The sequence below is a fragment of the Musa acuminata genome, chromosome BXJ3-8, assembly GCF_036884655.1.
Source record: "Musa acuminata AAA Group cultivar baxijiao chromosome BXJ3-8, Cavendish_Baxijiao_AAA, whole genome shotgun sequence".
NCBI classification, from domain to species: domain Eukaryota; kingdom Viridiplantae; phylum Streptophyta; class Magnoliopsida; order Zingiberales; family Musaceae; genus Musa; species Musa acuminata.
In genome coordinates, this window is record NC_088356.1 from 9,628,189 (window position 1) to 9,651,301 (window position 23,113).

General features: G+C 41.4%; 1 protein-coding gene across 1 annotated transcript; it reads right to left on the reverse strand.

Annotated features, from left to right (window-relative positions):
* Positions 1-15,776: 15,776 nt before the first annotated feature.
* Positions 15,777-17,669, reverse strand: LOC103993139 (probable indole-3-pyruvate monooxygenase YUCCA5). Its single transcript, XM_009413093.3, has 3 exons — positions 16,862-17,669; positions 16,415-16,786; positions 15,777-16,289 (listed from the first exon to the last, which is right to left on the reverse strand). Exons 1-3 carry the CDS (start codon positions 17,531-17,533, stop codon positions 16,065-16,067), a joined length of 1,269 nt encoding a protein of 422 aa, XP_009411368.2. The 5' UTR covers positions 17,534-17,669; the 3' UTR covers positions 15,777-16,064.
* Positions 17,670-23,113: the final 5,444 nt, after the last annotated feature.

Sequence of the window (23,113 nt, forward strand, 5' to 3'; positions counted from 1 at the left end):
GACTTGCAATTCTCAGCCAAAAAGCTTTTTCGTTTGAGCAGAAAAGTCATGAAAATTGACCCACTTTGACATCTCATTACCCCCTTAGAACTGGTATTATCAGCTACTACATGTTTTTTTCCCACAGTCACGTAGAATTCAAAGTCAAAACCTTGTTCGATTGAGCCCAGAAGTCATGGCAAAGAAACCCATCATCGACTTCGACATCTCATTCCCCCCTTCAGAATTGGTGTTAGCAGCTACTACATGATTTTTCTACAGTGACTTAGAATTCCAAGTCAAAACCTTGTTCATTTGAGCTCAGAAGTCATGGCAAGGCAACCCACCACCATTGAATTTGAAAGGTGATTCCCCGCTTAGAATTGATGTTAGCTTCGACTGCATATTTGTTCCACGTTGACTTAGAATTTGAAGTCAAACCTTTATTCATTTGGATCGAGAAGTCATGGCAACTGCAACCAATACGACGACTCCGAGTGCTGCAAGGCCGGGAAGCAGAACCCCAGTACCGTTGCTGGCCGCCGGACACCCAAGCCACAAAGGCTCACATGACCATCGACGACTTCGGAGTGCGTCAGATGCACGACAGTGAGAAGGAAGCGTGAGTGTCTTCTGCAGTAGCCCGTAAGGGCAGGCTCAGCTCACAATAAATGGCAACTCTTGTGCGAGTCGTCAGCTTTGCTCCTCTCCTCGGCTTGTAATCGGAAAGCTTAATAAGCAGAATCAAAAGATAATATTGAATATCATAATAAGATAAATATGAAATTATAATTTTACATTCTTTATCTATTCTAATTCTCGATCATATATATATATATATATATATATATATATATATATATATATATATATATATATATATATATATATATATATATATATATGCATGATTTGAATACACGATTGAAAATTATCTATTGAAAAATATCTCTTCCTCAAATCTGTATAAATATATTTTATATTAATAAATAAAATCATTAAGCTTTTATAACAACTTCTTCAAATATAACATATATCTGTTTTTGTTTGGAGGTAAAAGGCTAGTAAAGCGATAACAAGAAACGAATCGGTCCAACTAAGGCCCAACATAGGCCCAAACGGTGCAACCCATACTGTTTCTTGTGCTTCTATTTTTATTTGAATAATCACCTTATTAATTCAGGAAAATTTGCATTTATCTCCCTCAAAAGTAAGTGATTTTTACATGTTTAATCTAATTCTATTCCCAATGCTTAATGGCTGTTAGTTGTCCGTTGTTTGACTATCACAGTAGGGAAGTTGAAATTGTACTTGATATTATAATATCCTATAAAAACTTCAATATGATGGCCAAAAAATTCAAGTCTGTTTTTATATTTATTTAAGTTTTTTTTTAATTTAAAATAGTAAATAATATTTTTTTATGAGACATATTGGTATAGTAGTGTTAGGTTCAAGTTGGCACTAAGAGTGATTGGCTTTAGAGTAAATAGTTAACTTAGAAAAATAATAGTAGTAATAAAAACAGAATAAAAATGAGTACATCAGAATTTATAGTGGTTCGATCTGACCTATATTCACTTCTGATTCCTCCTCCTTCAAGGTCACTGGCGTCTACTAATAGTCTTCCTTCAATGAGTGAAGACCAACCACCCTTTTTATAGTACTTTCTCATTTTTACGGGTTTAGGAGATAACCCTTATAAGCCTCACACATCTCTTGAATGAGTACAAGACTTAGAAAGGTAGGAAGGAGGAGGTCTTTTAGTACTTTTACAACACTTAACAAGGCTTCAAGATATTGTTCATTCTTTCGTATCCTTTCATACAGAAAATGATAGGGTATTTATAGGCCCCAATTGCTTCAAAATTGGAGTCAAAAAGTGTCTCGTCTCGGATTTCCGGGGTACTAGAGGCACCACTGCCATTATTGGGCGGTACCACCATCTACATACTGACACTAGATGGTACCACCGATCGGTTTAGGCTGTACGATCGCTTGATAGAGCTTGGAGATCGAGCTCTGGCGGTACCACCGCATGACAGGGCGGTACCACCGCATGACAAGACGGTACTATTGCCTTATAGCATTAGTTGCTGGTAGTACTATCGCCCAGTCTGGACAGTACCACCGCCCAATCCACCTGGGAGACTGAGTCTCAAGCGATGCCATCGTCGACTGTGACTTCAAGTGTTGAATGGGCTATTCAACCAACCCAATTCAGCCATGTTAAGGGCCTAATTGGCCTCTAACTAAATTAATGAGATTACCTTCTAATCCTAACTTAACTTATGGTCTAACTATGATAATTAAGATATTTAACTAAGTCATCACTATCCGGTATGTCAATTATTCTCTCGACGAACTTCTCGACAAACTGTTAGTTTGGCAAGTCCCATAGTCCCACATCAGGAAAATCAGACTTGTTGTCTCGTATTGGAACTATAAATAAGGGTCTGAGCTTTGAAGTCAGATGCACCACAAGTGGCACCATAAGAAAACCTAAGTATTTACTTTGGTTTAAGTCCACATTCAGTTAAATAGTTTGGACTTATACTTTGGGTTTTTCTTGTTTAGTATTTTCGGGTGTTTTATGGCCTAGGAACATCTTCCTAAGGCATTTGTAATAGTCCCTTTTCATAGTAGTGATTTGCTCCTTTTTCGTCCGTGGATGTAGGTCAAAGTTAATTGACCGAACCATGTAAATCCGGTGTTCTTGTCGCTTTTATCTTTTCGCTTTATTGTCTTTGTTGTGTTGTCAAAATTACCTTGTGGTAAATTTCCTAGGGCTAGCTCTAACAAACTGGTATCAGAGCTTGGTTTCGGGATCTTTTGGCAACAATGACAATAACAAAGATCGTTGTCGAGAAATTCGATAGAAATGTCTGTTAGGATCGAGAGCACTAAGAGGGGGGGGTGAATTAGTGCAGCGGATATCTTTTAGCGATTAAAAACAAAAGCTGCGTTCGTTCGATAAAAATCAGTTTTGAAGCAAAAGCCGACTCAAAGATAACTTATGACTAAGTGCAGTTTACGTCTAAACGTAGTTTACGTCTAAACACAATTTACGTTTAAATGCAGTTTGCGTCTAAACGTAGTTTTACGTCTAAACGCAGATTTACGTCTAAACGTAGATTTACGTCTAAACGCAGATTTACGTCCAAACTCAGTTTACATCTAAAACGCAATTTTACATTTAAACGTAGTTTACGTCTAAACGCAGTTTTACGTCTAAAACGCAGATTTACGTCTAAATGCAGATTTACGTCTAAACACAGATTTACGTCTAAACGCAGTTTGCGTCCAAGCGCAGTTTGCGTCTAAACACAGTTTTCGTCTAAGCGCAGTTTACATCTAAACGCAGCTTACGTCTAAACGCAGTTTGCGTCTAAACGCAGTTTGCGTCTAAGCGCAGTTTACGTCTAAACGCAGTTTGCGTCTAAACGCAGTTTGCGTCTAAACGCAGATGATAGTTTGTAGTTCTAAATGAAATCAAGACGTAAACGTAAACTGCACAGAACCTTGTTCGTAAAAAAGGCGCAGAAGATAGTTTGCAGTTGTAAGTGAAATCAAGACGTAAACGTAAACTGCACAGAACTCATTCGTAAAAGCGCAGAGAGACAGTTTGCAGTTTGTAGATGGAATCAAGACGTAAACGTAAACTGCACAGAATTCGTTCGTAAAAGCGCAGAGAGCAGTTTGCAGTTTGTAAATGGAATTAAGATGTGAACGTAAACTGCACAGAACTCGTTCGTAAAAGCGCAGAGAGCAGTAGCTATGTAGGAGGTTTGCAGTAATGTTAAAGTGCTCAAAATAAACGCAAACCAGAGATTTAGAGTGGTTCGGTCAGTCTTGACCTACTCCACTTTTGGCTTCCTCCACCAGCGAGGTCACCGACGTCAACTAGGAGCCTTCTTTCAATAGGCGAAGGCCAACTACCCTCTTACAGATTCACTCCTTTTGACGGGCTCAGGAGACAACCCTTACAAATGTTTTCTCTCCTCTCTTTACAACTCAAACTTGAAGAACAGAAGGAGGAGGAAAACTAGCAGTTTTGAGCTCTAAGAACCACTGAAAAGATCAAGATTTCGGCTTAAGTTCTTACTCTTTCAGTGCTGAATGGGTGGGGTATTTATAGGCCCCAACCCAGTTCAAATTTGGAGCTCAAAACGATCAAATCCCGGAATTCCGGGATCAGGCGGTTGCACCTCCTGACTGGAGAGGTTGCACCGCCTGGCAGAGCTCGAAGACTGAGCTCAGGCGGTGCCACCTCTTGACAGAGGCGGTTGCACCTCTCTGCCAGAGCTCGAAGACTGAGCTCAGGCGGTGCCACCTCTCTGTCAGGGAGGTTGCACCGCCCAGTCTTGCTCGAAGACTGAGCTCAGGCGGTGCCACCTCCCGGCTGGGGCGGTTGCACCTCCCAGCCTCGTTGGAAGACTTAGCCTGGGCGGTGCTACCTCCTGGCTGGGGCGGTGCCACCTCTTTCACTATTTCAGCTCACTTGGTTTGGCTCCAAACTTGGCCCAAACCAGTCCGAACTTGGGCCTAATTGACCCCTACTTGGGTTATATGATTAACACCTAATCCTAACCCTAATTAACGTGCTAACTATGATTTTAAAGACATTTTCTAAGCTATTACAAAGTCCGCAAGTCAAGACTTCTTCTGGCGAGCTTCCGACAAACTTCCAGCGATCTTCTGATGAACTCTCGGAAACCATTCTGCGGACTCCCGGCAAGCTCCTAGACTTCACGATTTGTTCTTAGCGAGTTCCAACAAGCTTCTTCGGCAAGCTCCGATCTTTCTCGGCGAACTCCGCGAACTCCCAACGAACCTTCCGGCGAGCTTCCGAAAAACCCTTCGGCAAGCTCCCAACTCATTCTCGGCTAGTTCCGGTAGCATTCCCGACGAACCTTCGGACTTCCGTCGAACTCTCGAACTTGCAACAAATCCTTCGCGCTTGACTCCGACACTTTGTTTCGCTTTATGTCTTCATCGTTATCATAGTTAATCCTGCACAATTAAAGCAAAACTTCGATCGAGACAATTAATCCTAAGCAATTAACCAAGTTGTCCGGCATGTCATTGGTCCCTCGACGCTTCGTCTGATTCTTCGGCGCATCGTCCTCTCCTGCGGCCTATTGCCCAATCGGCCAGTTGACTTCGCAACTCCGATATCCTTGGCACAATACCCGCTCTTCTTGGCCCGATGCCCGAGTCCACGACCCGAAGCCTTCTGTCGATACGTCGATCGATCCACCGGCCCGACGTCCAATCTTCTGACATGTTCCTCCGGCACAACATGATGTTCCTGCTTTAATTGTCTCATCCTGATCGAAGCACCCTGCGTCACTCAAAACGCATATTAAATCATAAACATATATCAAGTAGTTTCATCATCAAAATACGAGATTCAACAATCTCCCCCTTTTTGATGATGACAACCACTTGATGACGGAGTTAAACTTAACTCCCGAAGTTTAAACAAACTCCCCCTATCAATATACCTTATTGATAGAAACTCTTAGATTCAAAAATCTAAGCAACATGTCATCATAATCGGAGTTAACCTTAACTCCCAGAGTTTAAACAAACTCCCCCTATTAATATGCCATATTGATAGAACCTTGAATTCAAACTGAATTCAAGTCATTGCAATATTCATCATGAATACTTGCAACACATCAACATGAACTTATGCATAAACTTATGCATAACTTGTCATGTCATCAACATACTTCTCCCCCTTTGTCATCAACAAAAAGGAGAAGTATCACAATCAAGTGTTTGTGATATTGGTTCAACTTATTGCATGAAAAACATATTATCAAGTTTTATCATCATGCAATTTTGCTAGAAAATATAGCAAGTTTTGAATCATGCTTAGAATATTCAAGCTATCAAGTTTTAGATATGCAAGTTTTATAGCATACAAGATAGCACTTGGTATGAAAATTAGAGATGTTCAAGAAGGCAACTCTTGCTTCTTGAAATATGCAAATTTGTCAAGTTTTGCTAGATGTGCAAGTTAGCATTTTTGCCTCTTGAGATAGGCAAGATAGCACATATGCTTCTTTTGAGATAGCAACTTTTCGCTTCTCTTTAGACTACAAGCTAGCAATTTTTACGATATACAAGTTTCGCACTATACAGGCTAGCAAAAATTTCGAAAGCAAATGCAAGATAACTTTCTTGTGTAGGCTCATGATTATTGCTTCCTATTGTAATGTGCAGGTTGCAAGTCTTGCTTCTTGAGATATTCAAGATAGTGATGTTCAAGAAGACAACTTTTGCTTCTTGAAATAAGCAAGTTAGCAATCTTTGCTACTTAAGATAGGCAAGCTAGTAATCAAGTTTTTGCATCTTCTTGACTTGTGTAAGCTAGCTATCTCCCCCTTTGTCATTGTCAAAGAGAAAGGAAGAATACAGTTTTGTAGTTCTTTTTCCTTTTACAACGATTTCAAAATCATGACAAAGGATGAATAATCAAGTTATGAATGTCAAGACAATTTTTCATCATGCATATTTTATCATTGCATGCAGCGTTATCATAGGTTAAAGTATTACATGCATAATTTCATATCACCATTCATAATTACATTAATGTTTCAATATAGCAATTTCTTCTCAAAGTGTGTAACTTAGCACTCATCATGATTTACATCATTTGCAATACATCACATCATAATTAGAAAGCACAAGTATTGCATGTATAATTGCAAATCATAAATGTTTCATATCATGATGGTATCAATTTTGTCAAATTATATCCTACCATGCATGATCAATAACTCCTCATTTGTATTTCATGCATTATTTCATTTCATCTCATAAGGAATATCAAGAAAAGTTATTGGATGAGGAGATAAATATTTTATGAATACACGGAATTGTATAAAAATCATATCATAAGTGTTTCGTATATTCATATTATCACATGAAGCATATTATCATTTTTGAGATTCATAACATGAATAACGTTATTACTATTTCATCAAAATCAATTTCGAGATTCACACAATATTATGAAATCATTAATCTCGATAAGATGGGAAAAGCATTTTCTTTTTAAGTGATTCTTTTAACACATCATAAAAAACTCATTCATAATTCAAGTGATTTACAAGATATCATAAATGAATTTATCACTTGTATTTTATCAAAATCGAGAACTCTAGAGATAGAAAATGATTGAAGCATTTAACATGATTGATGCATGATTCATGTTTAAAGTGTATCTTATGTCGCAAATACGAATCAAGCATTTGTCAAATCTGAAATCATCCTCAAAATTATATTCAATAAATTCATGTATGACAAGCATAGATTTATTGAAAAATCAATAAGATAGAGGATTACATTTCAAGTGTTCATCAATTGTAGCATTTCATCATATGGTAAGATATCAATGCGTAAAACTGTGAAGCAAGATTTTGTTTGATATCTTGATACAGGGCATATAGCAATGATAGCAATCATATATTTCTTGGTGATGCAAGCATGGGATAATCATAGCATAGTGTTTATAGCATCAATTCATATATTTCTCCCCTTTTTTTTTAAGTGTTTCATCTTAAGTAATCGATTTCATGTTAGCATGCCTTTTCATTTATGTCAAATGAAAACATGCATCAACGTTTAGGATCGTGAAATGGATTTCATCATAAAACCATCAATCAAAAAAATCATCATGTATAACTTTAAAATCTCAAATCTTTATTCTTATGTCAGAATCATACATCATATTTAACAAACAAAGACAATGAAAAATATCAAGCCTTCCAGACAAAAGCCATGTATCATCATTGAAAAGCAATATGAAAATCATCAAAATATACATTCTTGCTTCTCAAGCACATAAATAAGATTTAATCTCACTAGGTGTACAATCATTAGATTTCTATCTTGCATTAACATAAGACATGCAATTTTCATTATCATTTTCAAAATTACAAGCATGATCATATTTTTGCATTTTCATTATTAAATTAAAAATGTAATTTTTAAGAAAAAGAAAAATGCATCATTTAAAATATCATGTAATTTCGAAGTAAATTAAAGGCATTTTGATTACCTCAGCGTCGAAAGGCGTAAAGGCGTAGTTTGCCACCTTGCCTTTGTTGATTTTCTCCTCGTCTTCAGAGGAGCTCGATTCATCCCAATTTTTGTTCTTCTTCTTGCGTTCAAAGCAAGTAGTTCCGTTCTTTTTACTTTTTAATTTTTGTTTCATTTGTAGTTTAAGTTCACCATCACTTGAGCTTATGCTCGAGTGGTCTTCAAATGTTCTATGTCCCAAATCCTTCCTATTTTTTGGAAGGTGGTTCTCAAGTTCTTCACGTGCATTGCACGTCATTTCATATGTGATCAATGAACCAATTAGTTCTTCAAGTGGAAATTGGTTCAAGTTTTTCGATTCTTGAATAGCAGCTACTTTTGAATCCAAAGTTTTAGAAAGTGAGCGCAAAACTTTGTTAACGAGTTCAAAATCCGAAAAGCTTTTACCAAGTGATTTTAAACCATTGACGACATCCGTAAAACGGGTGTATATGTCAACAACGGTTTCGCTTGGTTTCATATGAAAAAGCTCGAAATCATGCAGTAAAATATTAACTTTCGAGTCTTTGACTCTACTAGTTCCCTCGTGCGTGATTTCAAGAGTGCGCCAAATATCGAAAGCCGTTTCGCACAAAGAAACCCGATTGAATTCATTTTTGTCCAAAGCGCAAAATAAGGCATTCATAGCCTTTGCGTTTAAAGAAAAATACTTCTTCTCCAAATCCGACCATTCGTTCATCGGTTTGGAGGGAAGTTGAAAACCGTTTTCAACAATATTCCATAAATCCACATTCAGAGAAATCAAGAAAACTCTCATTCGAGTTTTCCAATAAGTGTAGTCCAATCCGTTAAAGAACGGTGGACGAAAGACCGAAAAGCCCTCTTGAAGAGCCATTTCTCTCGGGTGTAAATCCGAAATGAGAAATACCCCGCTCTGATACCAATTGTTAGGATCGAGAGCACTAAGAGGGGGGGGTGAATTAGTGCAGCGGATATCTTTTAGCGATTAAAAACAAAAGCTGCGTTCGTTCGATAAAAATCAGTTTTGAAGCAAAAGCCGACTCAAAGATAACTTATGACTAAGTGCAGTTTACGTCTAAACGTAGTTTACGTCTAAACACAATTTACGTTTAAATGCAGTTTGCGTCTAAACGTAGTTTTACGTCTAAACGCAGATTTACGTCTAAACGTAGATTTACGTCTAAACGCAGATTTACGTCCAAACTCAGTTTACATCTAAAACGCAATTTTACATTTAAACGTAGTTTACGTCTAAACGCAGTTTTACGTCTAAAACGCAGATTTACGTCTAAATGCAGATTTACGTCTAAACACAGATTTACGTCTAAACGCAGTTTGCGTCCAAGCGCAGTTTGCGTCTAAACACAGTTTTCGTCTAAGCGCAGTTTACATCTAAACGCAGCTTACGTCTAAACGCAGTTTGCGTCTAAACGCAGTTTGCGTCTAAGCGCAGTTTACGTCTAAACGCAGTTTGCGTCTAAACGCAGTTTGCGTCTAAACGCAGTTTGCGTCTAAACGCAGATGATAGTTTGTAGTTCTAAATGAAATCAAGACGTAAACGTAAACTGCACAGAACCTTGTTCGTAAAAAAGGCGCAGAAGATAGTTTGCAGTTGTAAGTGAAATCAAGACGTAAACGTAAACTGCACAGAACTCATTCGTAAAAGCGCAGAGAGACAGTTTGCAGTTTGTAGATGGAATCAAGACGTAAACGTAAACTGCACAGAATTCGTTCGTAAAAGCGCAGAGAGCAGTTTGCAGTTTGTAAATGGAATTAAGATGTGAACGTAAACTGCACAGAACTCGTTCGTAAAAGCGCAGAGAGCAGTAGCTATGTAGGAGGTTTGCAGTAATGATAAAGTGCTCAAAATAAACGCAAACCAGAGATTTAGAGTGGTTCGGTCAGTCTTGACCTACTCCACTTTTGGCTTCCTCCACCGGCGAGGTCACCAACGTCAACTAGGAGCCTTCTTTCAATAGGCGAAGGCCAACTACCCTCTTACAGATTCACTCCTTTTGACGGGCTCAGGAGACAACCCTTACAAATGTTTTCTCTCCTCTCTTTACAACTCAAACTTGAAGAACAGAAGGAGGAGGAAAACTAGCAGTTTTGAGCTCTAAGAACCACTGAAAAGATCAAGATTTCGGCTTAAGTTCTTACTCTTTCAGTGCTGAATGGGTGGGGTATTTATAGGCCCCAACCCAGTTCAAATTTGGAGCTCAAAACGATCAAATCCCGGAATTCCGGGATCAGGCGGTTGCACCTCCTGACTGGAGAGGTTGCACCGCCTGGCAGAGCTCGAAGACTGAGCTCAGGCGGTGCCACCTCTTGACAGAGGCGGTTGCACCTCTCTGCCAGAGCTCGAAGATTGAGCTCAGGCGGTGCCACCTCTCTGTCAGGGAGGTTGCACCGCCCAGTCTTGCTCGAAGACTGAGCTCAGGCGGTGCCACCTCCCGGCTGGGGCGGTTGCACCTCCCAGCCTCGTTGGAAGACTTAGCCTGGGCGGTGCTACCTCCTGGCTGGGGCGGTGCCACCTCTTTCACTATTTCAGCTCACTTGGTTTGGCTCCAAACTTGGCCCAAACCAGTCCGAACTTGGGCCTAATTGACCCCTACTTGGGTTATAGGATTAACACCTAATCCTAACCCTAATTAACGTGCTAACTATGATTTTAAAGACATTTTCTAAGCTATTACAAAGTCCGCAAGTCAAGACTTCTTCTGGCGAGCTTCCGACAAACTTCCAGCGATCTTCCGATGAACTCTCGGAAACCATTCTGCGGACTCCCGGCAAGCTCCTAGACTTCACGATTTGTTCTTAGCGAGTTCCAACAAGCTTCTTCGGCAAGCTCCGATCTTTCTCGGCGAACTCCGCGAACTCCCAACGAACCTTCCGGCGAGCTTCCGAAAAACCCTTCGGCAAGCTCCCAACTCATTCTCGGCTAGTTCCGGTAGCATTCCCGACGAACCTTCGGACTTCCGTCGAACTCTCGAACTTGCAACAAATCCTTCGCGCTTGACTCCGACACTTTGTTTCGCTTTATGTCTTCATCGTTATCATAGTTAATCCTGCACAATTAAAGCAAAACTTCGATCGAGACAATTAATCCTAAGCAATTAACCAAGTTGTCCGGCATGTCATTGGTCCCTCGACGCTTCGTCTGATTCTTCGGCGCATCGTCCTCTCCTGCGGCCTATTGCCCAATCGGCCAGTTGACTTCGCAACTCCGATATCCTTGGCACAATACCCGCTCTTCTTGGCCCGATGCCTGAGTCCACGACCCGAAGCCTTCTGTCGATACGTCGACCGATCCACCGGCCCGACGTCCAATCTTCTGACATGTTCCTCCGGCACAACATGATGTTCCTGCTTTAATTGTCTCATCCTGATCGAAGCACCCTGCGTCACTCAAAACGCATATTAAATCATAAACATATATCAAGTAGTTTCATCATCAAAATACGAGATTCAACAATGTCAACTTCGGCTTGTGGTAACTCAAGATGGAGGTCATTCTAGTTCAAGACGGAGTTAATTTGGTACTACAGGGAGCCGAGAGCATTCCAGATGATATGTCAAAAGAAGAGCTTGCGAGTATGGATAAGAAGGCCCGATTAAGCATCATTCTAAATCTCTCTGACGAGGTTTTACAGGAGGTAGCTACGGAGACTACGACTAAGAGCATGTGGGACAAGCTTAAAGCCTTGTACATGAAGAGGATAGTGGAGAATCGTCTCTACTTGAAACACAGTCTATATATGCTTCGGATGACTGAAGGTACATCTATACTCTCACATCTTGATAAGTTTGATTCTTTGGTTATGGATTTGGAGAATATATATGCAAAAATTGATGATGAGGATAAGGCTTTGTTACTCTTGTGTTCTCTTCCCCAATCTTTTAAGCATTTCCGTGATACTTTGATTTATGGAAAAGAAACAGTTTCGTATCAAGAAATTAAATCTGCACTGAAATCTAAGGAGCAGATAGACAGGAATATCACTGGGGAAAGTAGAGAGAATCAAGCTGAGGGTCTGGTTGTCAAGGGTAGAATGGATAAAAGAGAATTTGACAGTAGTAGATCTAAATCTAGATCTAAATCCAGACATAGAAATTTGGAATGTAGATATTGTCATAAAATGGGGCACATTAAGGCTGATTGCTTTAAATTGAAAAATAAATTAAAGCAAAAAGGAAAACTTGTTGAGAAAACTACTGAGTCCGCTGAAGCTAGTGTAGCATCTGATTAGAATGTTGAAAATATTTTCTTTGCTACTGATGACAGGACGATGTCTAAAAATAATTGGATTTTAGATTCGGGTTGTTCTTATCACATGTGTCACAATAGGGATTTGTTTTCCACATATGAATCTTGTAATGATGGAATTGTTTTGATGTGCAATAATGCCGCATGTGATGTTGTTGGTAGAGGCACAATCCGAATTAAAATGCATGATGGTATTGTGAGGATGCTCACTAATGTTAGACATGTTCCTGATTTAAAAAAGAATCTCATCTCTTTAGGCACCCTAGAGGCCCTTGGGTGTAAATACACAGCTGAAGGTGGAGTTATGAAAGTTTCTAGAAGTGCTCTTGTTATTATGAAAGCTTATAGGTCTGGTAGCTTGTATATTTTGCAGGGAACTACTGTCACAGGCTCAGTTGCAGTCTCGTCATCATCATTGTCTGATTCTGACATCACCAAATTATGTCATATGTGTTTGGGTCATATGAGCGAAAAAGGTTTGAGCATATTGAGCAAAAGATGTCTACTTTACGGATAGAGTACTGGGCCATTGGACTTTTGTGAACACTGCATTTTTGGAAAGCAGAAAAGAGTCAGCTTCACTTCTCCGGCAGTTCACAAAACGAAAGGTACTCTTGACTATATTCATTCAGATCTTTGGGGTCCAGCTCATGTTCAATATAAGGGTGGTGCTAGGTATATATTGACTTTCATTGATGATTATTCCAGGAAAGTTTGGGTTTATTTTCTGAAGCATAAAAATGATGATTTTCTAACCTTTAAATAATGGAAAGCTTTGATTGAGAAGCAAACAGGTAAACAGATTAAGCGGCTTCGAACAGATAATGGCATGGAATTTTGTGAAGGTGACTACATCGCACTGTTAGGATGACGCCTCAGCAAAATGGTGTGGTCGAACGTATGAACAGAACACTCTTGGAGAGAGCAAGGTGTATGATCTCAAATGCAGGGTTGACAAAGGACTTTTGGGCAGAGGCGATTAATATGGTCTGTTACGTTATCAACCGCGCTCCTTCTGCAGCACTTAACTTTAAAACTCCGGAGGAAGTTTGGTCAGGTACTCCTGCTGATTACTCTGATTTAAAAAATTTTGGATGTCCAGCATACATGTATGTAAATGAAGGAAAATTAGAGCCTCGAGCGAAAAAGTGCATTTTTCTTGGGTATGCTTCTCGGGTGAAAGGATACAGATTATGGTGTTCTGATCCCAAATCCCCAAAATTTGTAATTAGTAGAGATGTTACTTTTGATGAATTATCTATGTTATCTTCTAAAGAAGAATCTACTAGTTGTACAAATGATAATGCGCAGAAGCAGGTGGAGCTTGAGATTGGTAGTTCAGATTCTTTTAAATCGAACTCTTCTACTCAAAGAATGCCAGTAGGTGGTCCTGAGTCTACTGACGCAGATGATCTAGAGGAAGAGCAATATTCCATAGCCAAGGATAGACCACGGAGAGATATTCGACCACCACGAAGATATGCAAATTTAGTTGCATATGCTTTGTCTGTTGCAGAAGAAACAAGTGAAGTTGGTGAGTCTACTTCCTACTCAGATGCAGTTTCTTGTGATAATTTCGCTAAGTAGTTGATTGCGATGAATGAAAAAATTGAGTCTCTCCATTGGAATAGAACTTGGGATCTTGTGAAGCCGCCTTCGGGTAAGAAAATTGTTGGATGCAAATGAGATACTATTGCTGAGGGAAAGGTCCTTGTTCATAAAATTCATACGAAGGACAATCCAGCTGATATGTTTACGAAGCCTCTTCTAGTTTATAAGTTCAAGCAGTGCTTGGACTTGGTTAGTATTCATTGTTGGTGATTGCCCGTTGGGGCTTTTATGAAGAAGGTGGAGCAAGTTTTGTTGGGACATGCCAAGGTGGAGATTTGTTAGTTTGGCAAGTCTCATAGTCCCACATCGGAAAAATCAGACTTGTTGTCTCGTATTGGAACTATAAATAAGGGTCTGAGCTTTGAAGTCAGATGCATCACAAGTGGCACCACAAGAAAACCTAAGTATTTACTTTGGTTTAAGTCCACACTCAGTTAAATAGTTTGGACTTATACTTTGGGTTTTTCTTGTTTAGTATTTTTGGGTATTTTATGACCTAGGAACATCTTCCTAAGTCATTTGTAATAGTCCCTTTTCATAGTAGTGATTTGCTCCTCTTTCGTCCGTGGATGTAGGTCAAAGTTAATTGACCGAACCATGTAAATCTAGTGTTCTTGTCGCTTTTATCTTTTTATTTTATTGTCTTTGTTGTGTTGCCAAAATTACCTTGTGGTAAATTTTTTGGGGCTAGCTCTAACATGAACTTCCAATGAACTCTCAAAGAACTCCCGATGAACTCTCGACGAGCTTCCGGCAAACTTCTGACACATCATTCTAATATTCGACATATTGTCTGATCTTTTACTCCGGTCTAACATATACTTTATGCCTTATCACTATCGTAGTTAATCCTACACACTTATTTCAATAAATAGATTAGATTAAATAATTTATCAATTGATTTGATAGTCAAAATCCTTGATTCCACATATAATACTTCCAAACTTTCAAATATAGTAGTGATAAGACCATAGTTAATATATATCAACACTAATTCAACCAACATGTATCAAATCAAACAATAATTCAACCTAAAAATTTATACTTAATATTCTATGGGTCAAACATGTTATATGTGATCTATCTCTTTCAATCCCTAGCAAAATGAGCATATCCTTTAGTTCATCTCTTTCATTATTTTTAAAGATTCAAACTTAGTCTATATCTTTCTAATATTACGAGATGTTTCACTCGTTCGTATCTATTCGTTGCGGTATGATTCAACTTCGTTTAGTCAAATCATAATTTAACTAGCTCATTTCTTTTTATCCACCTAGTTCAGATATTATATCGATAATTAAGAAGCGATGAGCTTGAATCAAATTCATTAGAGTTAATATATAACAAAGATAAGACTAATTAAATCCAAAAGGTTAAACATCTAGATTACTGGTGAAACTATATATATATATATATATGACTTGAGCTTGTTAATCCTTAGCAATATATGATTATCATCTCAGTTAATTTATCTTGCTATTTTTAAAAAACACTATGTTGTCTTTTTGACCAAAGGAAATCTTATGATTTCAGCTTAATATATACATAGTTCAAAGGAAGGCCAAGTGGTTCTCGGATGAGTCTAGTCACAGTGGACCTCTACCTTAGCTGTAGCATTGAAGAAGATGCTGAGTTCATAAAGGATCTCTTCCTTAGCCTTGAATGTTTGGCCATTCAGTCAAATCTCCAATAGCGTAAACACATTCAAAGGAAAGAAGGAAGAAGAGAACTATAGAAGAAAAAACAAGAGAAGACAAATATATGGATGGAGACATTCGGATTGCATTTAATAGAATGATTCATTCGTATGATAATATCTCCGACTATACAAGAATTTATAGGATGTCGTCCTCATATATCATGTTATCATCCTTCAAGCCAAGCTTACATGCTCAAGCATCTAGCCATATTACTGTTCTGTAAAGATTACACACAGCTGGTCTTGTTTGTCCTTGAGTTTGAGGGAGAAGAGAGAGGGAGGTTTAGTGATATGCAATGGTGTCAACGTGAGAAAAGCCTCATGATCAGTATCAACTGTTCTCTGTTCATTAGGCTCGTTTCTAATCCAAAACATGAGCTCTGTGCACTCTTGCCGATCTATTTTACACTGGTCTACAATCCGAGTCACATATTAGATCTGCGAGATGCATCTCCCATGGCAGGCGATGGGTCTCCTCGCCAACTTCAGTTCCTCTTTCCACATACTGCCGATGTCGTCGGCTATCCTCACTGCATCCGAGGAAACGCCAGAGAGGCCTCTCCTCGTGAAACCGACAGTGTAGAGTCCACACTGTCCTTTCCACCCGTTTGGGAATGGCGTCTTGGGAAACCCATCTTTGGAGAAGAAATCACATCCCTGCAAACCCAAACAAAGAAATGTAGGTCAATCTCCCATTCTTCTTCTCAAGCTGACATCGAGGTGTGTCGTCATGTTCGTGCACTCACTGTCGAATTGAAAGAGAAGAGAATCTTTGCTAGTACCTGAAGCCACTGAGGGACGTTGCTGCGGTATCCCGTCGCCAAGATGACGGAGTCAATGTGGAGGATTCGGCCGTCGACGAGCTCGACTTTTCCCGGGGAGAACCTCTTGATTCCGGGGACCACTTTGATGTCACCGGATCTTATCTTACCAAGAGCTCCTACGTCCAGAACAGGGGTCCTCCCCTCTGTGTTCTTGAGCTCCACAGGACCGGTTGAAGGCCTCCTCAGGCCGTACTTCTCTACGTTGCCCAGCACAAGCCGCGCCAACACCAGCAAAGTCTTGTCCACTAGCCACAGCGGCAGCCAATTCATCAGGAGAGCGGCCAACTCGAATGTCGATTTCCCGAGAACCTCCCGCGGCAGAACATGAACCTGTAATCACGTTTCATGAACAAGCTCGATCCACGCTAGGTATATGTTTGGGGTCGTACGACAATGGCCACTTACCGAATCGCGGACCACCATAGCCGGGAAGGCACCGTAGTCGCAGAGATCGAGGCAGATCTCCATGCCGGAGTTGCCACAGCCGACCACCAACGCGCGCTTCCCGCGGTAGGCCTCGCCAGACTTGTAGTCGCAGACATGCATCAGGTCGCCGCCGAACTCCCCCAGGCCCACCAGCTCGGGGACTACCTTCTCTGCATTCTCGCCGGTCGCCACCACCAGCCACCTGCTAATGTACTCTACCTCGTGGCACCGGCTTGCTGCCGCGGTGCCGGACCCTACAGTCCTCACCAGCCACAATCCGTACGTTTCATCGAACCTCGCCGACTGCACGGACTGGTTGAACCGCGGGCGGATCTGGAAGTGCTGAGCGTACGACTCCAAGTAATCTATGAACTGCTTCTTGGTAGGATACTCGGGGAAATCATCGGGGAAGGGGAACTTGGGAAGCTGGCAGAACTGCTTGGGGAGGTGGAGCTTCAAGCGGTCGTAGGTACGCTTTTGCCAGAGGGAGGCAATGCAGTCGGACCGCTCGAGGACGACGAAGGGCACGCCGTGCTCCTTCAGGCACGCTGCGACGGCTAAGCCGGACGGGCCAGCTCCGACGATGATCGGACCGTTCACCCACACACATCTTGGGGGAAAGCACTGTGCTCGATCGGTCATGCCGGCCATTCTTGGCTGTTTACAGGAAACAGGACAGAGCTGGAGAAGGTTTGGAAGTTATGATTGGAATAGTCGTCGGAGTACCAATGGGATTTCAGATAGCGAAGGTGATAGTGAGTGGGAATTAGAAGAGAATGAGGCAATGGAGACGTGCTGAAGTGGGGAAGGGTGGGATGATGGGGAGGGGTTTAAATAGGGGAGGTTCTCAAATGATGACCCTGCAGCATGCTGATCTCTTCAATATCCAAGACGAGGTTCCCAGCAAGATGCAAGTTTTCTTTCTTATATTCTGTTCATGAGAATCGAATGAAGTGATTTGTCGGTGTACAGAAATGGTGGGATCGGGATCGAACCCCTTTTTTTATTTTAATGTTTATCCACTGCACAGCACCACACTCGAGTCTTGACGGAGGATCCATTTCGAGCACTCATTGGGAAGCAGTAGCTGTCTGATCCATCATTAGTGAGATCGATAGGGGTTATCGTTGTGATTTCATGCTGCATTAATGTCGATCGACAGTGTTCTTCGCCTGATCCGCAGTGTTCCGCCCGAGAGCCACAAATACACTTTTCATGCCTTGCTTGTTGGCCAAAATTGCTTCTTGGCGTCGTTTAGTCAAGCGGTGGTCGAGATCATTATTATTGCCCGATAGCGAGGATAATGGTACAGCTTTGTCCCTCATCGTCGTCGTCGTCGTCGTCGTCATCATCTCGACGCGAATGGCTCTGATGCAATGATCTGCTACAGTCTACGCTTCCTCTCCCGGGCGGTCATCGCCCGAACCATATCAACTAGATCCGGGGATGCGGTGTGGATCCCACTGGGGAAATCTGACGGCGGACGGGACCCACACGGCCTCATTGGTCATCCGCCCTGGATGTAGTCGGCGCTTCCTCACCACCCACAATATTAACTCCGGTTGGATGCACAATTATCCACAATTTTCTTCGAAGAAAATAAAAGAAAACCTCTCTCTATTCCAAAGTTAATTTAAGCGGTGGCCGATTCACAAAGCAATTTGGATCGCTCGCGTAGTGCCTGCCAGCTTTGGTTGGGAATGATGGAGTAGGAATTCTTTCATTAATGGTGAAGGCATGTGCACGAAACCTCGAAGTTTCGTGAGCAGCTCTTCTTTTCAAGCATGTCATGAGGAGATGAAGAACTCGCCGCCCTTAACTAAGTTCTCACTCCATCTCCCTCGAAACGAGCATGAGAATATTGGTCACCACCACCGTTCGTCGATGTGCATTAGTTCTGCGCTAGACAAATGGAGGAAGAGCGCCATGGCCACGTATCTTAATGCCTTTGTTTAAGCGTTTATCAGCTCACCAAAGCTCGATGACACAACTTTCCGGCAAAACATACGCACGCGACTCATTTTTGTGGCTTCCTAGGAATGTGATGTATGCTTGTAGCAAGGACGGCATACAAGATTTAGCATCCATTCTCGATCATCTTCTTTGATCATCGCAATGTAGTAGCAAAAATAGTTTCTCCCTCTTCAAAAGAGGCCTAGTAGTAGAACAAAGGATATTACAATGGTGCTGAGATATAGTTCTTGATCGTCGTTGATGATTAGAGAGGACCCGTGCACAAGATCTCTGTGAGAGGTTAGGTTATGCTAACTCATCGAGAACCTTTTCTGATCGATTCTAAATGGATTAGTTGCTCCCACACGAAGTTTGATGGGTCCATGTGATTATAAATAATCCAATATAAATGATGATCGAGTTAAATTAGATGGCCACTAATCATGCTCGATAAAGTTAACGTACTTCGTCTTCTTAATATATAGATCGAGATGATAAAAGATTATAGTGACATACTGACATATGAATGAGGATGACTTCATGGCTTACGCTCTACTGAGTTCCCTTTCTTGCGGTGCTTTCGACTAGTCTAAAACCAGTTTCCAAAGTGCATCATCACATGGTAAGTGAGTATATGATACTGATACGCTTAAGAGTAAAGCACATTGGAAAGCTGCTTGCACCGGTTTCTACAAGGCTTCGTGGGGTTTCACCAGAGCTTCCTCTTCCTCTCGTGGAGCTTCTTGCTCCACGCATGAGGAGGACAGATGTTTAGGGCAGCAGTCCTCCATTGTTATGTGTGCCCTCATGCTTCGAGGGCATGCTGTTGATGCTACGTTGCACTGTCTTGGAATAGTTGCATGGATTTGGGGAATGACACGTAAAAGGATTTGATTCACCTATCCTGTGACATGATTCCCTAGGAAACCAAATGTAATGTGCTTGGAGGTTTGTGCTAAGCTGGTAGTGTGGTATCAAAATCTCATACTTCGTGATTGGGTTTGTGCTAAGCTAATAGTTTAGTCTTTGTTTTCAAACGGATCCTATTATTTTGGACTTCATTGTTGCTCATTCCGGTACATTTAATTAGATGATCAAAGAATACCCCCCCCATCTCTTTGAGATTCCCAATCATGTTATTTGGTGATTGAGTCTTTACTACATCTGAAATGTGCTATGAGGCGCGATCCATATTTCAAATATAAATTGATGTTTAATAAGATTTAAAATAAAATTATTTGACTTGGATGCTACATTATAAATACTTAAATATTGATATTATCTTAGGATAATATTAGTATTTTAGTATTTACATAATGTTAATGAATTTTTTTTATTTTCAAGGTACCCTACGATATTCTCTAAATCACAAGATTGCCAATATATAATAACCCTAACCCTTGTTTTCTCTTCCCTTCTATCAATTTCTATCGTCACCGATTCTTGCTCTCATAAGGCTGTCGTGTCACTTACTTCATTGGTTGCTTACTTTGTCGGGTAGCTTGCTCCATAGTACTACTAATCTCAAGAATAATAACAACTCTAGTACCTAATTTCTAACATATTTTTTTTATATGTCTTTTGATTTATTCCCTATAAAATAATTTTATTCGGTCATTGACTTGAGCGTCATAATGATCACGTTGAAAAATCCTCTCAATCTTGATTTTTATATAGATCGATCATCAAACAAGCATCCGAATATCCCTTAGCCACCAAGCAAACATTCTTACACCAAATCTGATTGATCTAGATTTTACTCACATTCTACCATCCGGATGGATGAGGATGGGGATCCAAAAACTTTGAGAACCTCAACTCTTTGATTAGGGTTAATGCACTAGCTTTGATCGTCGAATTAATACTTCAGATTCAAGATTTCTAATACATTTGCCATGATTCAATTAATGAAGAACCCAATCAAGTCCCAATTAATTCCTCAAGACCATGAAGTCTATGCATCCACAGAACGATGCTCGTTTTGGGCCTTTTAGGGTTTTAGCACTTCGTACAATGTGGCGATCTAAGTCACGATTTTGGGAGATCATATATTCAGTAACATACGTTTTTTTAGGCCCAAACAATCTTATATTTTTCTAAAATGTATCTTTGAAATTTATATAAACCATATTATATATAACATTATTATAAAAATTATGTATTAAAATTATATTTACCTATAAACACCTGAAATTCCCAAGCAAATATGACTTTTTCTTTGCATGATTACAGTCTTTCTTTTTTCTTTACGATAAAGAAAAACTTTAAGTTGCATTATTCCTAAAATATCTTCATAAAATTAATACTTTATAGAAAAAATAAGATATTAAATCTTACCAAATTAGATTTATGTCGTTTGGATCATTTCTAGAGTCGATGCTGTACTCGTGGTGGGATAATCCAACTCAGAAACCACGCTGTGGTCCAACGCAGGCACGCGCTCTCGGCCCCCGGTCACGTGGACTCACTCGCCATCCCTGATCCGCTGTTTGGTGTCGTTCAGAAAAATCGACTTTTTGCGTCGACTATTAGTGGCATAAGAGGGGTCCCGATGAGGACAGAGGTGTTTGGCTCCAAGCAGTTGGATGCGTCGCGTGGAGAGGGGTGCAGCAGAGCCCGTCTCCGCGGGCCATACTCCCTCCACCCCACGTGGACTCCGCGTCGCGGCGTACTCGACGGGTCCCGCCCATCTCGGATCTACCCACGTAGCTTCGTAGCGTGTGACCCACTTGCCTCGGCCAACACCGTGATCGACGCTTGTGGTTGCACGTGTTCGACGCATTGCATGCAAACTTTGTCCGGCGTTCAGCGCACTTAGCGGACCAATGGGAAGTCCTGATTTCGTGGGACCACCGAGCGAAACCATCGGTGATCGATGGATTTCGGCGGGCTTGCATGTAGCTTGCTGTTCCACCGCGTCGGCGCTTTTAAAAGGAGCTTAAAATGGTTTCAAATCTGTAGATCCGCATGCTTATCCCCTAAAACATTTGGTCAAATACTCGATCATCAACTTGGGTAGTTAGCCGATACCACATCCGATGGTGGAAGGTGAACTGTCGTGTGCCGTTTCGAGAACGCTGCACCACCAAGCGGAAGCAAGGAGGACGAAAGCCCATACTTATCTCACTGCTACTATGAGTGTCATCACTTGCTCTGGATTGCTTGCACTCATTGTGCTGTTTTCAAAGCATTCCTTACTGTCAATCTCACTGCTACTGCGAGTGACCTCATTCACAATGGATTACTTGGACGCTTCGGGCTTACTGGTGTGCTGCTGTTCTTGAAGCATTCCTCACATACTGCTGGTTTTTGTTTCGGAACAATGGAATGCGACGAACCCGATTTGGCTCCAGTTATGATCTATCCGTTTAATGAACAGCTTCGATCTATCCACCCCTTCTGTCGATTAGGTTCCTGTCAAAAAGGATTAGTTCTTATCCACAAGCTTACCATGTTTCCTCCGGACGTGTACCATTAGAATTGTCATCTTGCCGAATCGCCCTGGAAATTTGCAGTCGACGACAAGATTAGACCGGGGGGAGGAAGACAGTAGTACATGTGAGGTGGATGCAACGAACGAGCGCGAAGAATGGGCAGTATTGACCGTATGAGTGGATGCAGTCTCCGTCACCAGTCACAAAAGAATCTTACTAACAACTTTTCACTGTTCTACCGCTTTGTTGCATCTTTGTCTTTTATACGGCCACGTCGACTAGAGTGGTGTGGGTCCCGAATAGAGGCCAATCGACGTGCGCCTACGTCAGGGCGGTCAAACCACCGACGGGTGTCGAGAGTACTGCCGGGCCTTTATTGTCGAAAGGCGACCGAAGACTCCGCTGGTGGATGCGCCGACGGGACCCACTCCCCAACGCCGCCGACGTGAAACCTGTGTACGAGCGCGGGTTAGATGCTCCTCTCGTCCAACGGTGTGCGAACTAAGAAATCCACGTGGCAATCTGCCGCTCGCGGGCGAAGCGGGCCCGCCCCGACAGATGCCTAACCTGGCATGTGCACAGTCGATCTGGGACTCCGAGGTTGAGTACGCTGCTCCGGGGATGCAGCTGATCCGCGCTTCCTCCTTTTAAACCGTAGTACCCACTCGGATGGCACGTGCACTTCGATAGCCCGAGCAGTTCGTCCAGTCTGGCTCAACCTGCAGGTGGTAGCCCGTCTCATAGCAGCCTTTCCTTCGCACCAACTGTAACCGATCGTGGTCGTTCCACGTGTTCGTCTATGTATATCATGCAAGTCGGAGGTCCATTTATGCATGCTCGAAAG

Coding starts and splice junctions, on each gene's coding strand:
- LOC103993139 (XM_009413093.3), bottom strand. CDS start 17,533: ATGGCCGGCATGACCGATCGAGCACAGTGCTTTCCCCCAAGATGTGTG. Junction 16,787..16,861: donor CTATGGTGGTCCGCGATTCG/GTAAGTGGCCAT, acceptor ACGTGATTACAG/GTTCATGTTCTGCCGCGGGA. Junction 16,290..16,414: donor ACGTCCCTCAGTGGCTTCAG/GTACTAGCAAAG, acceptor TTGGGTTTGCAG/GGATGTGATTTCTTCTCCAA.